The sequence below is a fragment of the Mesoplodon densirostris genome, chromosome 16 (genome assembly GCF_025265405.1).
Source record: "Mesoplodon densirostris isolate mMesDen1 chromosome 16, mMesDen1 primary haplotype, whole genome shotgun sequence".
NCBI classification, from domain to species: domain Eukaryota; kingdom Metazoa; phylum Chordata; class Mammalia; order Artiodactyla; family Ziphiidae; genus Mesoplodon; species Mesoplodon densirostris.
In genome coordinates this window covers 43,748,238-43,768,781 of record NC_082676.1, presented here as the reverse complement: position 1 = coordinate 43,768,781, position 20,544 = coordinate 43,748,238, and the positions used below count along the sequence as shown (strand labels likewise).

Genomic DNA, 20,544 nt, shown 5'->3' with positions numbered 1-20,544 from the left:
AGCCATCTTGCTGGGAACACGCTGGCTTCCCTAGGAGCCATTCCTGTGTGTGCTGAGAGCAGAGCCCTGGAGACACCCCAGCACACTGGCGTGCCCACCCTGCAGCCCTGGGTGCTACAGGGACCCGCTCAGCTACGGTTTGTGTGGCTGCCTGACACAATGCAGACCTCAAAGGCTAGGGAACATTCCCTTCAAGACTCCATCTCTGATCTGCCTCCATTTCATCCTAACTTCAGCCTGCAGTTTCTAATGAATGAGTTCCATGTGCCAGGAAAAGCACATGGGCTCTAACCGTGTGTGGCTTTAGGCTGTTTGGGTGAGTCCTCATCGGTGTGAGTCTAGCTTAAGAGGCTGACAGAGTTGGAAATAATGTATGCAACATGCTGGCTCACAAGTAGACCCTTTTTAAATGCTCACCCTCATTCTAAAGCTACCTGTTCTTCAAACCCCTAGTTCTTCTAATATACCAAATGAAGAAAGGTGTAATACACTGCTTCATACAGGTGCTGAGCCCACAAAAACCCATTTAATGAGCATTTTACAATGCACTTCATATGCACTCTCATTGGGCCCCCAAAACTCTGGTATTAAGCCAATTTTAGAGAGAATGTGACTTGCTCGACAAGGTGAGTAGGAGGGCCTAGGTGAACCTCAGATGTAGGCCCACGTGCTCTTTCCATTGTATCACACTCGCCACCTCTTCCATTCTGGGGAAATACTTGGCTGAACTGCTATATAGAAAGGAGTTGTAAATGACTTTGCCCCTATCCTTAAAGGCCTCCAGCTTATTGAGATGCAACATCTGGTTCCAAAGATGAAAACACTGAATTCTCCTTTTACTTACTGTCAATAAGCCTTTTTCCCCGATTCTTTCTAAGCTGCAGACGCCTGCTGGCTTACACTTTCAATACATGACAAAAATCCCTTCTGACTTTAGGGCAAAAGGCCAAAACACCTGGTGGATCATTCCCTGTGACCTTCTCTGTGTAGCCATGGCTCCCACCAGAGGCAGGCCAGGTCAGCCAGACTCTTCCATTTTATTGTCAGTGGTTCATTTTCCTTTGATTCAGTGATTCAACCATATTTGGGTACCCACCATACAGCATCACGCCTTGGACTTAAGGGGCATTAACCCTATGAACTAAGAGGTCCTGAACCTTTAGGAAAATGGGCAAAAGAGCCCACTGATGAACCCAGGAGGGAATATGCTGGTGGACTGGCCAGTAGTGAATTGTCTGTGGTCATTTAGGTCCTTGAGCAAGGTAGTCTTGGCCTCTTTCAGGAAGTGAAAGATTAGGTACAGAATGGGGCACTGTAAGAACACCGCTGAGGACGAGGTAACTGAATAATTCACTTACTCAACAGCACTTCACTCACCTTGCAGTTAACAGAGAGGAAAAAAAAAATCAGATAATGGAAACTCTGAAAGGTGTATTTGAAAGTAGGAAAACTGCAGAGCACAATGGAGACTGGAGGTCAACCCCCAGAAGTAAATGAAATTTTGAGCTGTGAGGGATGGAGCTGGGTTCATTAAAAAAAAAAAAAAAAAAGATGCACCCCAAATTGAGTCCAACATGGACTTAAGACAGCTTGGAGAGGGCAACTTGAGTCTTTCAGGAAGAGGAAGCTACAATGCCTTAAGTAGAATAAAAACATCTGCAGGGAAACTGCCTATATTAAGAGAATGAATTTTCATCTCCAACCAATAAATTGGATAATCTAGGTTAACAATGATGTGTAGTGCTGAGCTGGCCACAGGGAGCCCACACGTGTAATGGGTCTCCTCCCACATTTCCTTTATCATTCACCTGATTGCAACAGTTAGTATTTTAGTTTCGTTACTGCTCAGTTTACTGAACATTGGCTCCAAACGCCTGTAGCACCTGGAATCTTTTTAATGAGCAGCACGCTTGCTAGGGAGCTACTCCTCACATAACTATTTCTCTACCAAAGCTCCTCAGGAAGCTCTGCCAGATCCTCCAGGTGGCCACTACTTTAATATCCAGAGACTACAGACTAGATACACTTAAAGATATGTAGAGACAACTGTGTTCTTCTGCAAAATGCATTCTGTTCAGCATGTGTATACCATGAGAGATTTATAACCTTATACTTAAGAGACACATTTGGAAATAAAATCACTTTATTCTAATTAATTCACAAACAAAAGCATGTTTAAGAGGCCACACAAACATCCGCCTAGCCCCAAACTCAATATCATCTCAGTGAGCTTCTATATGGTGAGAACACCCTCTTCCACTGCAATCCTGAAGCACAAAAGCTATTAATGACTGAGGAGCGGTTTAACTGGTGGCTTCACACTTTATATCTTCACTATCAATTATACTTTTAATGCTAAATCAACGTGATCATGAGAGATGATTTTTCATGCCTTCAACTGGAACTTCTTGATTAAGCTAACCCTGCAAACAAAAAAGGTTTGTTAGAAGAGCATTGGCTACATATTCTCAACAAAACCGAAGTCCTCCAAATTATGAAAGCAGGGATGAAGCCCAAGGTTATTAGTTTCTTTCATAAGCTGTTTAAGGCATCCTGCAACCAATTAAACTTCAACTCTACACTTTGAAGCAGAAATATAGTTACTTTGGTATTAGACGTAGCTTCATCAAAGACTTCTGATAAACTTGGCCATGCAATCTCTTAATTCCACAGTTCGACCACCTATAAGGATTAACTTCGCCCCATCCCTTTTTCCTACATAAATGAAGGTGGGAACTTTGAGAACCACTAGCCCAGACCAGGGTTTTAAAACGTTTTTTCGTAAAGAATCAGGTAAATACTTTTCGCTTTGTGGGCCATATAGTCTCTGTCACAACTGCTCAACTCTTCCTTTGCCATGGAAAGCAGCCATACACAATACCTAAATGAATATGAGATGGCTGTGTTTCAATAAAATTACTTACAGAAACAGGTGTCAGGATGGCTTTGGTAAAGGGACCATAGGTGGTCAACCTCTGGCCTAGATCAATTCAGTATAAGAAGCCTGAAAAATGACTCTGTATATATTAAATATACTCTGTGACTCCATGAGAATCAACTATAGACTTATCCACAAAAACCCTTTCTAAGTTGCTAAATAAAATCTTCAGAACTATAAATAAATTAATTAATTAAAATGCAGGCGGGAAAATGAAAATAATCATTTTTAATAGATGGTGAACTCTTATATTGATAGGAGGAAATCACACAAAAACAAGTTGACCGCCAACATTCCAGAGAACCTAAATCTCTTAAGTCCCACTGAGGGATTTAATAAACTTGTCTCTCTCAAACGAGGTGTGCAGAATGACAATGCTCTATCAGATCTTGTGCTCATTCCTGGACTTTGGTGAAATCAGCACTAAGGCTATGCAATAACCACAATAAGATCTTGGCACACTAATCTATACCCGCCTAAGGAAGAATCAGATTCAGAACGTAACTGAATCTGATTCTTCCTTAAGCAGGTAAAAGCCTAAGATAATGACTAGAAAACTCTGGACCAGCTCCTTGTTAGAAGAGTTAGATTATTTTTAGAGTAATTTAAACAAAATCTCCTCTAATTTGTCAGTTTAATTTATTAAACACAGACTCCCTAAGTTTTTTAAGGTCAAGGGGTACCATTCAGTGAATTAAGCAGATGCAAGTTCAACCATGGATTGATGTATCACCTACCGTTCGCCAGTCTGCACTGTTTCAGCACCTCACTGAAACCTTCACAAAGCTTAAGGTCACCCTGGTTCTGGGCACACTCCAAAAACTGTTTCACCTCAAAAGAGCATGGGCCATTCTGCTGCTGCTGTGCCAGCTGGGTTCCCTGAGGCTCCTGCAAAGGCATAACATTCAGGACTGTTAGGAAAGGAAATCAGGGACTTCCCTGGTGGCACAGTGGTTAAGAATCTGCCTGCCAATGCAGGGGACATGGGTTCGAGCCCTGGTCCGGGAAGATCCCACATGCCGCGGAGCAACTAAGTCCGTGCGCCACAACTCCTGCACTCTAGGTCCCGTGAGCCACAACTACTGAGCCCGTGTGCCTAGAGCCCGTGCTCTGCAACAAGAAGCCACTGTAATGAGAAGCAGAGTAGCCCCCGCACAAAGCCTGCGCACAATGAAGAGGAGCCCCCACTTGCCGCAACTAGAGAAAGCCCACGAGCAGCAACGAAGACCCAACGCAGCCAAAAGTAAATAAATAAAAAGGAAATCAGACTTATACCCGAACAAAGAGCAACAGCCACTCTTTGAGGTTAACTGGGGGAACAGAACTAGAACCAGATGCAAATTAAAGTTTCTATCTAATAACATGGACAGTGAAAAAAATTAAAGGCAGAAAGAAATGAGCTTTAACAAAAATCCCAGTTGTCATCAGAAAGATTCATGAACAAAGATGCAAATAAAATGGTTATCTGGGCATCTAAAGACCAGTGGTTCAGTGATGTTTCATGGAGGAAAAAATGGGCCTACTACAAAAAAATAGATGGATGAGAGTTTTAAGTACATTAGAAATACAACAGAGTATACACCCATGCTCCTTAGAGGAGAAAATTCACATATCTCAGAAAGAAGGGCAGTGGCAAATATCAGGTAAGAGATGAGAGAGCACAGAGCCATTAAAAAGATTTCTGAACACTTAACAAAGAGAGACTGAATTAGTTAAACGTGACCATGACTAACAAAACAAAACATACATACATGTGTATATATTTATATTCATTCATTCATTCATTCATTCATTCATTCATTTATGCCAGGCCACACAGCTTCTGGGGTCTCAGTTCCCCAACCAGGGATTGAACCCCGGGCCCACAACAGTGAAAGCGGCAAGTCTTAACCACTGGACCACGCGGGAATTCCCAAAAATATTTAAAATAAGGGGAAAGTGGCTGTTTGACAGTGCATCACGTTGAACTGCCACAATTCTACTCCTTGAAAAGAAACACCATTTGTCCAGGACTCTCTGACGCTGGCCTAAGTAAGGTACTAACTCAACTGCTGCCAAATATGGATAAACCATTCTCCACAGGTGGAGACAGTCCCAATACATAAGGCACTTACAACTAACTAGGTTTTCTCATAAAATACACCACTGAAGAGAATGCTGCCCCAAATCTTACCTGGTAAGTGATGTCAGGCCTTGAGGGCTCAGCATTACTTCCTCCACTGAAGCCACCAGTGATAGCATGACCCAGAGTGTGGCCGACGGCAGAACCCACAGCCACGCCGGCTGCAGTGGTTGCCATCTGGGCCATCAGACCTGGCTGCCGGGGAGCAGCAGCAGGGGAGCCAACAGCAGATGGTGGAGCCACTGCTGGTGGCTGAGCTGTGGGCGCTGGCCTGGGCGCAGTTCTCATCTGAGGCGCCCGGCTGTGAAAAAAGGAACAGAAAGTATAAAGTTCCCACTCCCAACCAAGTTTGGAAATTGTCAACTTTTTTTTTTTTTTTTTTGTTACGCGGGCCTCTCACTGTTGTGGCCTCTCCTGTTGCGGAGCACAGGCTCCAGACGCGCAGGCTCAGCAGCCATGGCTCACGGGCCCAGCCGCTCCGCGGCACGTGGGATCTTCCCAGACTGGGGCACGAACCCGTGTCCCCTGCATCGGCAGGCGGACTCTCAACCACTGCGCCACCAGGGAAGCCCAACTTTTTTTTTTTTTTAAATAAATCCAACAGGATATTAAGTCGATGCTATATTCTTTTTTTAAAAAAATAATATTTATTTATTTGGCTGTGCAGGTCTTAGTTGCAGCACACGGGATCTTCGTTGCAGCATGTGAAATCTTTAGTTGCGGCATGAGGGATTTATTTCCCTGACCAGGGACTGAACCCAGGCCCCCTGCATTGGGAGCGCGGAATCTTAACCACTGGACCATCAGGGAAGTCCCAGGAAATTGTCAACTTAAATAAACAAACAAACGAAAACCCCTTGTATATTAAAATAACCTCAGGATTTCATTTTAAATTATTAAATGCAAATACTACATACATACAAGAAAACCTTACAGAACACAATTCCCTGAACTATTTACATCATTTTCTCTTTAACCTTTTACGGTTGTAATCACCAAGTATAAACGTTTTTTCCCCTGCTTTTCTCCAACCATTTCCATGTACTCACAAAGTCTATAGTATCTTTAGAGAACACAGGTATTCCAATACGTCATAAAAATCAATATAACTGTTAATGAGACAAAAGCCTCTACCTTCCTTCGTGGAGCTGACATCCTATTGAGTTATCAAATAAATGTTAAGAAAAAAATATTGAGAGAAAGGGCAGCATGTTGTGGGATGCTGCAATTTTAGGACAGTCAAGGGAGGTCTCACTGAGCTGGTAACAACTGAATGAATACGGAAAGATAGTCATCTGGGGAAATAAACTAATCCAATTCCTTCATTTTACAGATTAGAAAACTGAAGCCCAGTAAGTGGAAGTGACTTGCCTTAACTGTTATAACTAAACTGATTTCAACTATTTCCCACCTGTAGAACATTTGGATGCCTTCAAAATTTCAATATGTCCAATGTTGCTCCAAAAATCTTTCACACAGATTATACCAACTCTGTATTTTTATTTATTATTTATTTATTTATTTATATATATATTTTTTTGCGGTACTCGGGCCTCACTGTTGTGGCCTCTCCCGCTGCGGAGCACACGCTCCGGACGCGCAGGCTCAGCGGCCATGGCTCACGGGCACAGCTGCTCCGCAGCATGTGGGATCTTCCCGGACCGGGGCACGAACCCGTGTCCCCTGCATCGGCAGGCAGACTCTCAACCACTGTGCCACCAGGGAAGCCCTCAACTCTGTATTTTTAGATTGTGGTTTCCCTTCCTTTGGATACCGTCTTTCCATTACGTGAACTCCTTCCCTACGCTCCTAGCACGTAGTTTGAACACAATTCACCTCAGTCGAGAGAAGCAACGTGGTCCTATGCTAAATGTCCTGAATGTGTCACCAGAAAACTCAGGTCTGAGACCTGGCTTCTCTACTTATTGGTGGCATGACCTTGGACAAGTCACTTATTCCGAGTCTCCAGTTTCTTTATTCCTGTAAAACAGGAAAACATCTACCTCTGAGGCTATCAGGAGGTGCAATGAGCAGTACATTTTACAAGTATTTTATCAACTAGAAAACGTCATGTACACATGAGGCCTTAGTGACTGTGTCCCCTACTGGGCCGAGCCCTTAGAATGCTCACTGCTCCTGGAAGGTGCTCAAAGATTATTTACTGAATTGAAATACGATCGTTTCTCCTGATTATACTACCTTACACTTTTTTTCTTGCTATTTTTTTTAAAAAATGTATTTATTTAATTTACTTATTTTTGGCTGCATTGGATCTCCGTTGCTGCGCGTGGGCTTTCTCTAGTTGCCGCGAGGTGGGGCTACTCTGCATTGTGGTGCGCGGTCTTCTCATTACGATGGCTTCTCTTGTTGTGGAGCATGGGCTCTAGGCACAAGGGCTTCAGTGGTTGTGGCGTGCGGGCTTCAGAAGTTGTGGCGCACAGGCCCAGTAGCTCCGCGGTACATGGGATCCTCCCGGACCAGGGCTCGAACCCGCGTCCCCAGCAATGGCAGGCGGATTCTTAACCACTGCGCCACCAGGGAAGCTTTTCTTGCTATTTTAGACGTTTCAGCCAGATTACACTTAGGAATGTCCATTTCTTTCTAGAAGTGGCCTGTTTTAACTTAAAACGGACTCTAAGTATTTTAAGTAATAATTCATGGACATTCCAAATTAGCAAGTTTGCCACTAACGGGAAAATTAGCCAAAGCCCTACAACCAGCTTGCGGCGACCGGATGCGGGCCCACGCCGCCCCAGCCTTCGGCCGCCCCAGTCCCCCGCCGCCCCGCCGCCCCGAGGCCCAGCGCAACCTCCCTCTGCGTCACGGCGCCGGCAGGGCCCCAAACCTCGCGGTGACCTCACCTGGCCGGAGGGGCTACGCGGGAAGTGCGGCTTCGGCTTCCACGAGGCATCTTAAATGCGTGGCGAAGCAGGGTCTACAAGCACGAGACTCGCAGGACACCCTAGCTGCTTCTGCGACGAGCGAGAGCGGAAGTCGGAAGGCGGGGCTGGACTCAGCGCGCGGCCAATCACAGCACAGGCAGAGGCCTTCCTTTCGCCGATGTCTCCGCGGGTCTGAAGGTCACAGGAAGAGCAGGACGTCACGACGGCGCCTTGTCGTGCACGGTTTACGTCAGGAGCTCGGCGCCAGGACTGTTTAAAAAACCGGAAGTAGCCGTGGTTGTCGTGCAGACCTTGTCCTCCAAGTCTAGCGCGAGTCACAACCGCTAGCTGTTTGCTTCCTAGGGCACAAGAACCGTCGCTACTACCTTCAAGCGTTTGCCTTATTAACATGGTAGGTCGGCTCCAATCTTGAGAGAGTGAGTCAGAGCTCTGGCGTGATTGTCTCTGGACCTTGGGCCAGTTACTTAACCTTTCTCACCATTAAGTTACTCATTTGGGTAAATATTTTTTGAGGCACAATGTGGGCACATAATAAGACGGAAAACTTTAGGGATCGACAGAGCTGAGTTGGTTCTACTTGTATTTTGTCCGTGGATCCAGTCAACAAAAGTTATATTCAGACAGTAATAATGCCTTACATTTATGTATTTCATACATTTTCAAACCCCTTTCATATATTATAGAATTTGTGCCCGTAATTGGTATGGTATTCGTTCACTGATAATTAAGTGAGCTGTTCTGAATGATCTCCAAGTGCTAGCTAGGTTCTGGAGACAGAGCAGGAAATAAGACTACCTCCAAGGAGTTTAAATTCAGGGAGGCAAGACACAAACACCTACATAAATTAGATGGTGGTGATATGAAGTGAAAACAGGGTAAGGGTGGTAGGGAGTTAGGGGTTGGAGAGGGCATGAGTCTTTGAAGAGGAAGTATTTGAATGGAGTTCTTGAGGAAGTGCGGAAGCAAGCCTCGTGTTTATCAAGGGTACGAGCATTCCTGGCAAAGGGAATGGCAATTGCAAAGGCCCCAAGGATCTGTGCTTCAGTGATACTTGGTGTGAAATGCTTTTAACAGTACATTTTAGCGCCTCTGCAGTAGGGGACAAGTTAACTAGTGGCATTTCATGGGGGGCTTCATGGGAAAGCCCTTGGGGGTGGGGTGGGATTTATGGAGGAGAGAAAGCAGAGGTAGAACCTCCATTTCTGCTTGGATGCCAATCAGAAATTTCCCCCTTCCACCAGAGGTAGCAGAGTTTAACACAGCCTTTCCAGCAACAGCAGAATGTTTGTGGAACTGAGGGGTAAATAATGCAAAAAACCTTTGTGAAAAACAAAGTTTTATTTTCACAGAACTTTTTAAAGAAATGAAAGGTTTACAAGTGATAAGCCTTTGTATTCGCCTTTGGATAATTCATAAAAAGAGATGGGAGAAAGGAACTTTATTTATAAAGGACATTCTGGCACCAGAAGAGCTTAGAGTGAGCAGAGCTTTGGACAGACAGGCATGCAGACCAGAACAGGGACAATTTTAATCATACTTAGCTAAGTCATTAATTCCTAAATTGAAGAGAGAAAATTAGATGTTTGTACAGGTTATTTTGTGATAGTAAAAGATTAAACAATCTAAATTCCTGTCAGCAGAATACAGGTAAAAAAAATTATGGCACATTCACACAATATGCAGCTATAAAAAAGAAAGAAGTTTTTCTGTGTATTGATATGATTTCCAAGATAAACTGTCAAGAGAAAAAAAGCAAGCAGCAGAATTGAGTATAGGGTGCTATTTGTGAAATGGAGAGAAAAGCCCATAGTGTCCGTGCATAAAATATCTTTAGCTGATAACACTGGTTGCTTTCAGGCAGTGGCATAGGGGTGAGACTTTTACTGATAACATTTTCTATCTCTTGGATTTTGAAACAGTTAATGTATTACCTCTATTCAAAAGAAAAGAACATGTAAAAAGTTAAATGAATAGCAAAAAAGTGGGAATTGAAAATAAATAGAATTCTGCTACCTATCATTTGCAGTTTGGCGGGTTAGGTGTGCTGAAGTTCACACTTTAGTAAAATTTATATACCAACTTATTCCGTAGTGATCACAGTCATTCTCAGCAAATGCAATTACAGTGATCAAAATTTGAGCAACGAACTCTTGCAGGCATTGTTACAGATATTTGGCTGAGTGGACTTTTGATGATTGCAATAAAAATTCTACTGAAATTAGGTGGTAAATATCAGAAGTTTTAAAACTGTACAAACTCTGTTCCAGAAATTCCATGTCTAAGAATTTGAGAAAGTCATGAATGTGAAAGAAATTAGTCATAAGGATGTTGATTTAACAAAATGTATAAAATAGGGAAAATGTGAAATAACCTAAGTGTCCTGCAATATACAATTAGTTAAATAAGTTATAATACATACATACAATGAAATGCTATGCAGCCATTTAAAATGTTGTGAAAGAATATCTGAAGAGAGAAGTATCTTCACAAAATACCAAGTGAAAGAGCAGGTTACAAAGTAGTATACATAGTATGTTTGTATCTTGAGAAAGTCCTTTTATATTTTAAAGGCTGTAATTATATACATCCCAGTAGTGATGTTATCCATTGGATAGTGATTTCTTTCTTCCTTCCTTTTTTTTTTTTTTGGCTTGTCTATATTTTCCAATATGTCTATAGTGAACACACAATAATTAAACCTACATTGGTGGTTTAAAATATGTCCTCGGGCCTCCCTGGTGGCGCAGTGGTTAAGAGTCCGCCTGCCGATGCAGGGGATACGGGTTCGTGCCCCGGTCTGGGAGGATCCCATATGCCGCGGAGCGGCTGGGCCCGTGAGCCATGGCCGCTGGGCCTGCGCATCCGGAGCCTGTGCTCCGCAACGGGAGAGGCCACAACAGTGAGAGGCCCGCATACCGCAAAAAGAAAAAAAAAAAAAAAAAATGTCCTCAAATTCCTTGACACTCCCTTCAAAAGGTGGAGCCTAATTCGTCTCCAGCCTCCTGAAAGACCCTGAGTTAGAATCATCCAGCTAAGCCACTCCCAAATTCTTGACCCACAGAAACTGAGATAGTAATTTGTTACACAGCAATAGGTAACTAATACACGTAACTTCTACAGTGAGCATATTTAAATTTTAAAAGCTCTAGTATCTAAAATGAGCAAAATCTAGTTAGAACATCTTAGTGTTGCTTTAACATAGCTGATGTCTGTCTGGGTATGCTGTACTTTACAGCAGGAATTGTGTAGGAACTGAGATGTTGAAGACATTAAGGTCCATACACTGTAAATGTAGTTTTTTCTTTGGATAACTAAGACATAGTTATATGATTATAGTGCCTTGCACATATCAGACAAAAAAAGAATGAATGAATGAATTAAACTATTGATCTAAAAGTACAGAATACTATAAAACAAATGGTTAAGTGGTGTTTATATGAAGTTCTAAAGGATTTTAAAGGAATGGACATTCAGTGTGGATGAATGCTTCAGGGAGAAAGTGGCACTTGGTGCCACTTTCACTTAGGTGAAGTTAGTTTTAGAAAAATTAAAATTGTAAAGGGCACACTGAGTAGCACAGCACAGATTCAAAGGAAGAAGCAGAATTGAATATGGTGAATTTAGAGGACAGAAGACGTGTGTCACGAACCAGTGTGTTTTTGGAAGTTGTGAGAAACGAACTTAAGAAAATCCAATAGATGGGGACTTGCCTGGTGGTCCAGTGCCTTCCAATGCAGGGGACGCGAGTTCCATCCCTGGTCAGGGAACTAAGATCCACATGCTGCGAGGCAGCTAAGCCCGCGTGGCACAACTAGAGAGAGAAGACCCATATGCCACAACTAGAGAGAAGCCTGCGCGCTGCAACGAAAGATCCCATGTACCACAGCTAAGACGCGACACAGCCAAAAAAAAAAAAAAAAAAAAGCAATAGATGATTTGCAGCACAATATAAAGCATCTAAGCTTTTTGGCCTGCAAGTTTAGAGCAGCACTGAGGGTCTTTATATTATTAAAATGGTCTTCTGAAGATTAATCTGGACATGTCTGAGATATAGCAGAGGGAGACTAGGGGTAAGGAAAAAAATCCTGAAGGCTAAGACAGTGGTGATGGAAACATTATTATTAATTATTTGAGTGCCTATTGTATACCAGGCACTGAGAGCTTTACGTGTGTTATTTCATTTATGCCTCACAAGAACTCTTGAAATAGGTACTGTATCATCCCTATTTTACAGGTAAGGAAACAGATGCTTAGAGTTTAAGCAACTTGCCCAAGTCCATACAGGTGTTTGACTCCAAAGTGAAGACTCCTACCATACCACACTGCCTGAATGTTGGAGACATTTTAAAATAATTAATGAAGTGAGTGAAAGAATTTAAGACTTCCCTGGCAGTCCAGTGGTTAAGACCCCACACTCCCAATGCAGGGGGCAAGGGTTCCATCCCTGGTTGGGGTACCAAGATCTTGCATGCCGCATGGTGCGGCCAAAAAAAAAAAAGACTTCGTGACTAGAGAGGAAGGAGAAGAGGGATCACGTTCTGTAAACTTAAAAATAATTACCATTTATTGAGCACCGGTTATGTGCCAAGCCCTTAAGGGTGTCACACATTTTATATATTTTGTCTATAATCCTGTTTAGCGAGGTAATCCAATACTATTCCCATTTTACAAATGCAAAACCTGAAGCACGGTGGAACTTGAAAGAAGCTACCACTCAGAAGTTTGCTGAATGCCAGACTGATGAACACCCATAGCTAGGATTAAAATTCAAGTTGCTCCTTCCAGAACACACCACCCTTCTCCCCCAACAAAGGACTCACCGCTGGGCGCAGAGACCTGATGGAATGCAGAGTGAAGAGAAAGAAAAGGGACCCTGCCATACTCTGCATAATTTTAAAACTATAACGCTAGTTCTTGGACATGGAGTTTGTGGGTGGTTCTGAACCACAGAAGGATGTCTACAGTTGAGGAAAACTGTGATGCTGGGAAGAGTGAATGTTTCTGAGTATCTGTTATGCCAGGTTTTCTAATTAGCTGTATGACCTCTGGAAAGTTACTTGAGTTCTGTGCCTCAGAATCCTGTCCGTAAAATGGAGATAGCATTTGCTTCAAAGGATTGCTGTGGGGTCAGCAGCGCAGAGAACCTAGCATACAGCATTACAATTTAAAATATTCTTATTCTGGCAAATAAATATTAAGCCTGCACAGTAGTATATGACACTTGGGTTGAAATCTTGACAAATTCCTATATTTGTTCTGCCCACATTCATCTTTATGACCTCTTCTTTGCAGATAAGAACTCAAATATTTGTGGACTTGAAACAAGTTACCACAGCAACTTAAAAAAAACAAAACACCAGAAGAGTTAAAATACCATTCTTGCTGCTCTTTTAATTAAAAACCCTAAACAGTCATACCCACTTGGATGTTACTTAATTAACAATCAGTAAGGAAAAGATACTGAACTTAAGCGATGTCGAAAAGAAGTTCTATTGACCAACAGGGACTGTTACCCTTAGGACCAGAGTTACAGCTGGAGTCAGAGAAAATATTTTTATCAGGTCTTTTGTGTATGGGTATCCTGTTGAAAACCAGACAAAACCAAAAATCAATTATTCTCTTTAGTCCGTGCATAAACAATTATTCTCTTTAGTCCGTGCATAAACACTAGAAGTAAATCCATTACTTGTTTGTTTGTTGGTTTTTTTTGCGATACGCGGACCTCTCACTGTTGTGGCCTCTCCCGCTGCGGAGCACAGGTTCCGGACGCGCAGGCTCAGCGGCCATGGCTCACGGGCCCAGCCGCTCCGCGGCATGTGGGATCTTCCCTGACTGGGGCACGAACCCGAGTCTCCTGAATCGGCAGGCGGACTCTCAACCACTGCGCCACCAGGGAAGCCCCCTTACTTGTATTTTTAGAAAGATATTTTCTGCGTTTCCTAGCCCCTTCTACCCAACTAAAAAATTCCAAAAGGTAGAATTTTAACTGCCGCCGGGATATAGGCTGGGAGTTTAGAGGGCCCAGCTAATGAATAGTTTACGCGGGGCAGCCTCAGGACGGGGCGACTGTGCCCCGTTCGAGTCGCAGGGGGCGGACCGGAGCGTTACCAGGGCGCTCGCGCGGGCCCGCACGCACCAGCGCTCAGGCGAGACGGGTGCGCGGCTGGGGCTGCAGCTGGCGCTGGCGACGCTTGCGCTGGCCGTTGATGAGCTTCTGCGCGATCCTGCGCTCGTGGCCGCCGGGCACCGCCAGTTGGTGCGCAGTTCCCGCTCGCGCCGCGTCCGGCCCTTGCTGCGCCCGGCCCCGCAGGCCGGGAAGTCGCGCAGGTAGTAGTAATCCGGAGAGTCATAGAGCTCCTCCTCGGAGCCAACCAGCGGCCACAATTCGGGTGGCGGCGGCTGGGCCTGACCCTGGACACCGGGAAATGCCGGGTCCATCGCGCCTGGCTTCCCGGGCGCGCGAGTTTCTGGAAGCCTCCCTCAAGCGCTTCGATTGGCTCCGCCGAAGGGGGCGGGGCCTAGGGCTGACGTCACGGAGCCGGGAAGGTACTCAGCGCGAGGGCTCTGCGATCTGGCACCTGGAACCGTGATCCCTTCCTCCATCCCGGCCTGTGCGCCGCCGGAGCGAGAAGGGTATTTGGCAAAATATGACCAAACACTTGTTTATGTCGGTCAAAAATGGGAAATTATCCAAGTATCAAGTGTGAGGGAGCTGTGCATTCCTCCGGCGGACTTTTATCAGCACTGAACATTTTGTTAGGCTATTTGATGACAGGAGTAAGTGCTCAATAAATGATGCAAAGTGAAAAATGAGCTTCTGAAGTAATATCTCTGGCATCCCAGTAATATATTTTAAAAACATGTCTGGAGTGAAAGGAAATGCGCTGGAATGCTAAAAGTATTTCTGGCTGGTAGGGACATACACACATTAGTTCTTTTTCCTTTCCACAGTCCACGTGTTTGATAAGGGGTACGAATTAACTGTATTAAGCGAGCGAGCGATTAAGAAGGGAAAGTCACCCTGTCTGGTGCAAGGTCGGGAACCGCGTGCAATTTCGGATTATCAGCAGGTGCCCAAGCCCTGCGGCCAGGGGACGCTAAAATTGTGGTAGCTTGATGCGCCGGCAGTTTTGGGGTGAGGGCCGAGAGTTGGGAGCGGCCGCGCGGGGGAACCAGCGAGAGCCCAGCGTCCCACCCGCCAGCCCCGGGTGCGCCCGGCCCCGCGGGTGTTGGGAGAAGGATGCTCCCCGAGAGCTGCAGAGGAGAGAGGAATCAGGCCGAGTGCCCTGCGCTCAGAAAAGACCAGGCGTACCTCCTCGCCGAGGGCAGCTGCACAGCTGAGCAGGAGTCATTAACACCCTGCGGCACCCGAGGCTCTGCGGTGACTCCCCGGTCTAATTACCTAATTACTGTCTCCGTAAACGCTGCTCTCAGGGAGTTATTGCGAAGAATGCCTTTGTTTTGGTTTGGTTTAACTAGCGCAGATAATCCTCTTCCCACGAAAATTGCATCTATCCCCTCGGGGATTTTCTTTTTAATAGATCGAAAATAATTCAATACTTAAAAAAGTCCTTTTCAAGTATTTGATCTTGCTGAGTTTCTGTCTGTGACCAAGTTGCCAATTTGAGGTTTTTTTCTGCTCTCTGAAGTATCCCTGGTGGGGCGTGGCCTACATACCACGCTCTGAGGGCAATTTTGTTAGTTCCTTAAATGAGCAAATCCCAAGAGAGAGTTTTTAATAAAACGCAGAGAGGATTTTCTCTTCCACCCACGTGTCTTACACCTGCTACTGGGAAAGAGAGAAGCTAATATTTATCCCTCTACCACTCTCCCACACATCATCTCTTTTTAAAACTCTCTTTAGAATTTGTTATGAAAATATTCAGACCTCAGAAGTGAAAATAGAACGAAGAACTCCCGTATCCCATCACACGGATTCAACAATTATCAAGATCCTGTCAGGTTTGCTTTACCCCTTTCTGTTTCGCTCTGATGCAGACCTTATGTCATTTTACTCCTATATATGTCAATATACAGCTCTAAAAAACTAGACTTTTTTCTTGCATAACCTCAATGCCATTTTCGTACTTGACAAAGTCAACTTGGCCCTCTTATCATCTAAAACCCAGTCCAGAATCAAATTTCTCTGATTGTCTAAAAGACAGTAGAAAACATACAACTCAGAATACATACAGAATCTACACATGAAATTTTCTTGTATGGTGTTTAAGTCCCTTATAATCTAGGGTGGGCCCCTGCCCTTTTCATTTTTCCCTGTCATGACTTGCTGCAAAAACTGGGTCAGTTGTCCTGTAAAATGCCCCACTTTGTGGATTTTTCTGTTTCCTTGTCGTGTCATTTAACTTCTTCCTCTCTCTCCCATATTGTGTAAATGGAGGTTGGCTCTAGAGGCTAGGAGGTGATGTGTGTTGATATCACACCAGGAGACCCGCAATAGCTCATGGTCCCAATTTTAGTGATCAGTAGGCTCAGGTGGTGACAGCCTGCCCCTGCAATTGTATAGTTCCACATTAAGCTTTTATCTAATAGTTTCAACCATAGTTCATTGCTTTATTTGCTGTTGTGCTCATTTGCTGTTATCTCATTAGGGGCTGTGAAATGGTAATTTTCTAATTCAATCCTTTCTTCCACATTTGTTAGCTAGAATTCTTTCCCTCATGAATTTAGACTCTTTGGTTATCCTGATATACCTTTTTTCTTCCAGTTTTATTGGTATATAGTTGATGTACAGCACTGTATAAGGTGTACAGCAAAATGATTTGACTTAATACATCATGAAATGAGGACCACAGTAAATTTGGTGAACATCCATCATCTTATATAGATACAAAATTGAATAGAAAAACATTTTTTTCCTTGTGATGAGAACTCAGGATTTGCTCTGTTAACTTTTGTATATCACATACAGCAGTGTTAATTATATTTATCATGTTGTATGTTACATCTCGTACTTATTTGTCTTAGAGCTGGAAGTTTGTATCTTTTGACTACCTTCATCCGATTCCCCCTCCCCCCCATACCACTCTCCCACACATTACCACTAGACCTGTCCTACAAGAAATGCTACAGGGATTCCTTCAGGTTGAAATGAAAGGATGCGCGACAGTAACTTGTAGCCAGATATAGACATAAAGATCCCTGTTAAAGGTAAATACATGGGCACATATAAAAACCCATTGTTGGGGCTTCCCTGGTGGCGCAGTTGTTGAGAATCCACCTGCCAGTACAGGGGACACAGGTTCGATCCCTGGTCCGGGAAGATCCCACATGCTGCGGAGCAACTAAGCTTGTGCGCCACAACTGCTGAGCCTGCGTGCTGCAACTAGTGAAGCCCGTGCGCCTAGAGCCTGTGCTCCACAACGAGAGAAGCCACCACAATGAGAAATCCGCGCACTGCAACGAAGAGTAGCCCCCACTCACTGCAACTAGAGAAAGCCCACACACAGCAAGGAAGACCCAACACAGCCATAAATAAATAAATAAATAAAACCTATTGTTATAAGTTTTTTTGTAACCCCACTTTTAATTTTTCACAGGATTTAAGAGACAAATGCTACAGTAATCAAAACGTGTAGTACTGGAATAAGGCAGACATATACACCAATGGAACAGAATAGAGAACCCAGAAATAAGCTCTTGCATATATGATCAAATGCTTTTCAACATTTGGTTCTGGGTAAACTGGATATCCATATGCAAAAGAATGAAATTTGACCTTTACCTTACATCCAATACAAAAATTAACTCAAAGTGAATCAAAGACCTAAAGATAAGCTCTAAATCTATAAAACTCTTAGAAGCAAACATAGTGGAAAAGCTTTATGACATTGGATTTGGCAATGATTTCTTGGATATGACACCAAAAGCACAGATAACAAAAGAAAAAATAGATAAATTAGACTTCATCAAACTTGAAAACTTTTGTGCATCAAAGAACACTATGAAGAGAGTGAAAAAGCAACTTATGGAATGAAAGAAAGTATTTGCAAATCATTTATCTGATAAGGTTTTAATATCCAGAATATATGAAGAATTCCTACAGCTCAACAACAGCCAAAAAACAACCCAGTTTAAAAATGGGCAACAGGGCTTCCCTGGTGGCGCAGTGGTTGAGAGTCTGCCTGCCGATGCGGGGGACACGGGTTCGTGCCCCAGTCTGGGAGGATCCCGCATGCTGCGGAGCGGCTGGGCCCGTGAGCCATGGCTGCTGAGCCTGCGCGTCCGGAGCCTGTGCTCCGCAACAGGAGAGGCCACAACAGTGAGAGGCCCTCGTACCGCAAAAAAAAAAAAAAAAAAAAAATGGGCAACAGACTTGAATATACATTTCTCCTTTCCTAACCTTCCTTGCCATATTGATTTCTAGCCCCCTGTGGTACTCCAGCAGCTATGATAAACAATATGGGGTCTGTGCCAGTTACCAACTTATTGCCTTTTGGCTCCAAATTCACCCTTCATTGCTTGCTGTGCAAAAATTAGAGCTGGACCATTTAAGTATTTTTTTCTTTACCAGTTGGCACAATGTTAGGCTTTGTCAGGTGAGGGCTCCAGAGAGTAATTGCAGGAGGAAGGGGTTTCCCTTCTCATTCTAATGTACTCTTTGAGCAGCCTCCTGCAGCACGCATGGGTTCCTTAGTGCTCAGCTCCTGCAGTGCAGATGGCTTCGCCAGCACCAGGGTTCTGCAGCTCATGTAGCTCTTCCAGAGCCCCGCTCCTGCAGTGACAGTGGCCAGCACCACCCAGCCAGTAGTTTTCCCCTGAATCCTCCCATCCTTGGTTGCCTTTGTGTCAGGGTGCCTCCACTGAGATACCTCTCCAAGAATGACTTTCCTTGACACCCTAGAAGGTAGGTTTCTGGCAAGTTCTGGAGGGCAAATTTCCAGCAACTACCATTGTTGTGTAAAGCTCAGCTTCTCTGTACACCGGTCCCAAATCTCAGACACAGAGTTTTGGTTAAAGTAGAAAAGGATAGATTTATTACTTTGCCAGGCAAAGGGGGACTCCTGCCTGGAAAAACTATGTGTCCCAACATAGTTGGGAGGATTTGATGAGGGGTTTTACAACAATGGTTCAAAGGTGGGGTCTCTGACAAGATTAGAGTGTGCTGAGGCTTGCACTCTCTTAATCTCATCTCAGATGGTGGGTCTCCTAATCTTGATGAGCTTTTGTGGTCCCTTTCATCTCACCTCAGCTGGTTTCTTGGCTGCTCCTCCCTTGATTAGCAACTGTTCCGAATCTGCCCTTTGGAACTCCGGGAAGGTCATGGAGACTGGAGTCTTGCCTATGAGAAACTGGGGACAAAAGGGCCTCTATACCTGGGAGCCTCACAGGGCCTCACTCGGTTTCACCATTGGCCCAGCATTTAGCGACTTCTGTGCCATCCAGTTACACACAGCTGTGTAACTCTCCAACAAGGTCTGGATCTCAGCCCTGGTCCTCTACCTCAGCTTAGGGGGTGATGGATGCACCTTATATATGCCGATCCTATATTCTTTAGAGTTCTCTTTACTTTTTGGCTAGCAGCCAATCCCACTTTACTCAAATCCCCTATTATAGTTAACACTTACATGTATTAAAATTTCGCTGTTCAAACTGCTGTGTGGCTTCCATCTCCCAATTTGACCCTGAGTGATACAGGGTCTCTGCCCAACACAACAAGGAAGAAGGACACCCAGTCTGTCACCATTATACAATATGGTGTGCTATACCAGTAGTGGGACTGAGTATTGGGGGTAGTGGGTAAGAAGATGCCTAGAGGGTCCATGAAGACTGAGAGAATTAAGATGAAAGGATGAGAAGGGGATCAGGGCACTCCAAGTTCATCATTAACACCTCCTCTTGTCTTTCTTCCCACCATCACTAAATCTCTGAGTTATATCAATTCTATCTCCCAAGTCTGGTCCATGCTTTCCACCCCACTGCCGCATCTCAGGCCAGGCCATCATCGTCCCTGGCTGGTTTATTTTGAGGGCCATCTAATTATCCTCTTTGCTTCCACCCCTTGTTCAGCCTGTTCTCCACAATGAAGCCAGAAAGATTCTTCTAAAAGACAAGTGTGAGTCCTTGATTAAAAACTGTTGGTCGCGCCCTTTGCCCCTAGGACAAAATCTGACTCATTTGGCCACAAGGTTTGGAAAGATCTGGCCTCTGCTCACCTTTTCAGTTTCATCTTGTGCCACCCCTCCCTGTATTCTTACTCTCCAGCCACTTGGAATGTTAGTTTTCTTAGGAACCTTTATTATTACTGTTCCCTCTTCCAGGAAACCCTCTCCCTACCACCACCTTCACCCGTTCACTCTCATCTTTGCTATCTTAACTCATCCTTAGCCTCGGCTAAGATATCTACTCCTCGGAGGAGACTTCTCAAACCTATCTTCCTCTGATCTGGCTAGGCGCCCCTTGTGTATATTTCAGTCAAACCCGGTACTTTTCTCATAATGCTTATCACAGTCTGGTAACTGTCTGTTAACATTATGTCCCCTCACTACCATGACATGAAATTCATACTTCGTGGCAAGAAAAGAAAAATTTAAACATAAAAACTTTTCTCTGCCCTTTGGCCT

General features: G+C 44.2%; 2 protein-coding genes across 2 annotated transcripts; both read right to left on the bottom strand.

The window, feature by feature from the left end:
• Positions 1 to 2,125: 2,125 nt before the first annotated feature.
• Positions 2,126 to 8,069, bottom strand: CHCHD2 (coiled-coil-helix-coiled-coil-helix domain containing 2). Its single transcript, XM_060077975.1, has 4 exons — positions 7,922 to 8,069; positions 5,112 to 5,361; positions 3,676 to 3,826; positions 2,126 to 2,423 (listed from the first exon to the last, which is right to left on the bottom strand). The coding sequence occupies exons 1-4, from the start codon at positions 7,969 to 7,971 to the stop codon at positions 2,413 to 2,415; spliced, it is 462 nt and encodes a 153-aa protein (XP_059933958.1). The 5' UTR covers positions 7,972 to 8,069; the 3' UTR covers positions 2,126 to 2,412.
• A 5,984-nt stretch (positions 8,070 to 14,053) lies between these two features.
• NUPR2 (nuclear protein 2, transcriptional regulator) lies at positions 14,054 to 14,401 on the bottom strand. The gene is given in 2 exon segments (XM_060079444.1): positions 14,054 to 14,209; positions 14,212 to 14,401. Coding segments are annotated over 2 exon segments (294 nt in total). The 3' UTR covers positions 14,054 to 14,105.
• Between the last annotated feature and the right edge of the window lie 6,143 nt (positions 14,402 to 20,544).

Excerpts from the sequence above, each read along its gene's own strand:
- CHCHD2 (XM_060077975.1), bottom strand. The coding sequence starts at position 7,971 with ATGCCTCGTGGAAGCCGAAGCCGCACTTCCCGCGTAGCCCCTCCGGCC. Across the intron at positions 5,362-7,921 it reads CGCGTAGCCCCTCCGGCCAG|CCGGGCGCCTCAGATGAGAA; the intron begins GTGAGGTCACCG and ends CTTTTTTCACAG. Across the intron at positions 3,827-5,111 it reads GGCCTGACATCACTTACCAG|GAGCCTCAGGGAACCCAGCT; the intron begins GTAAGATTTGGG and ends ATGCCTTTGCAG.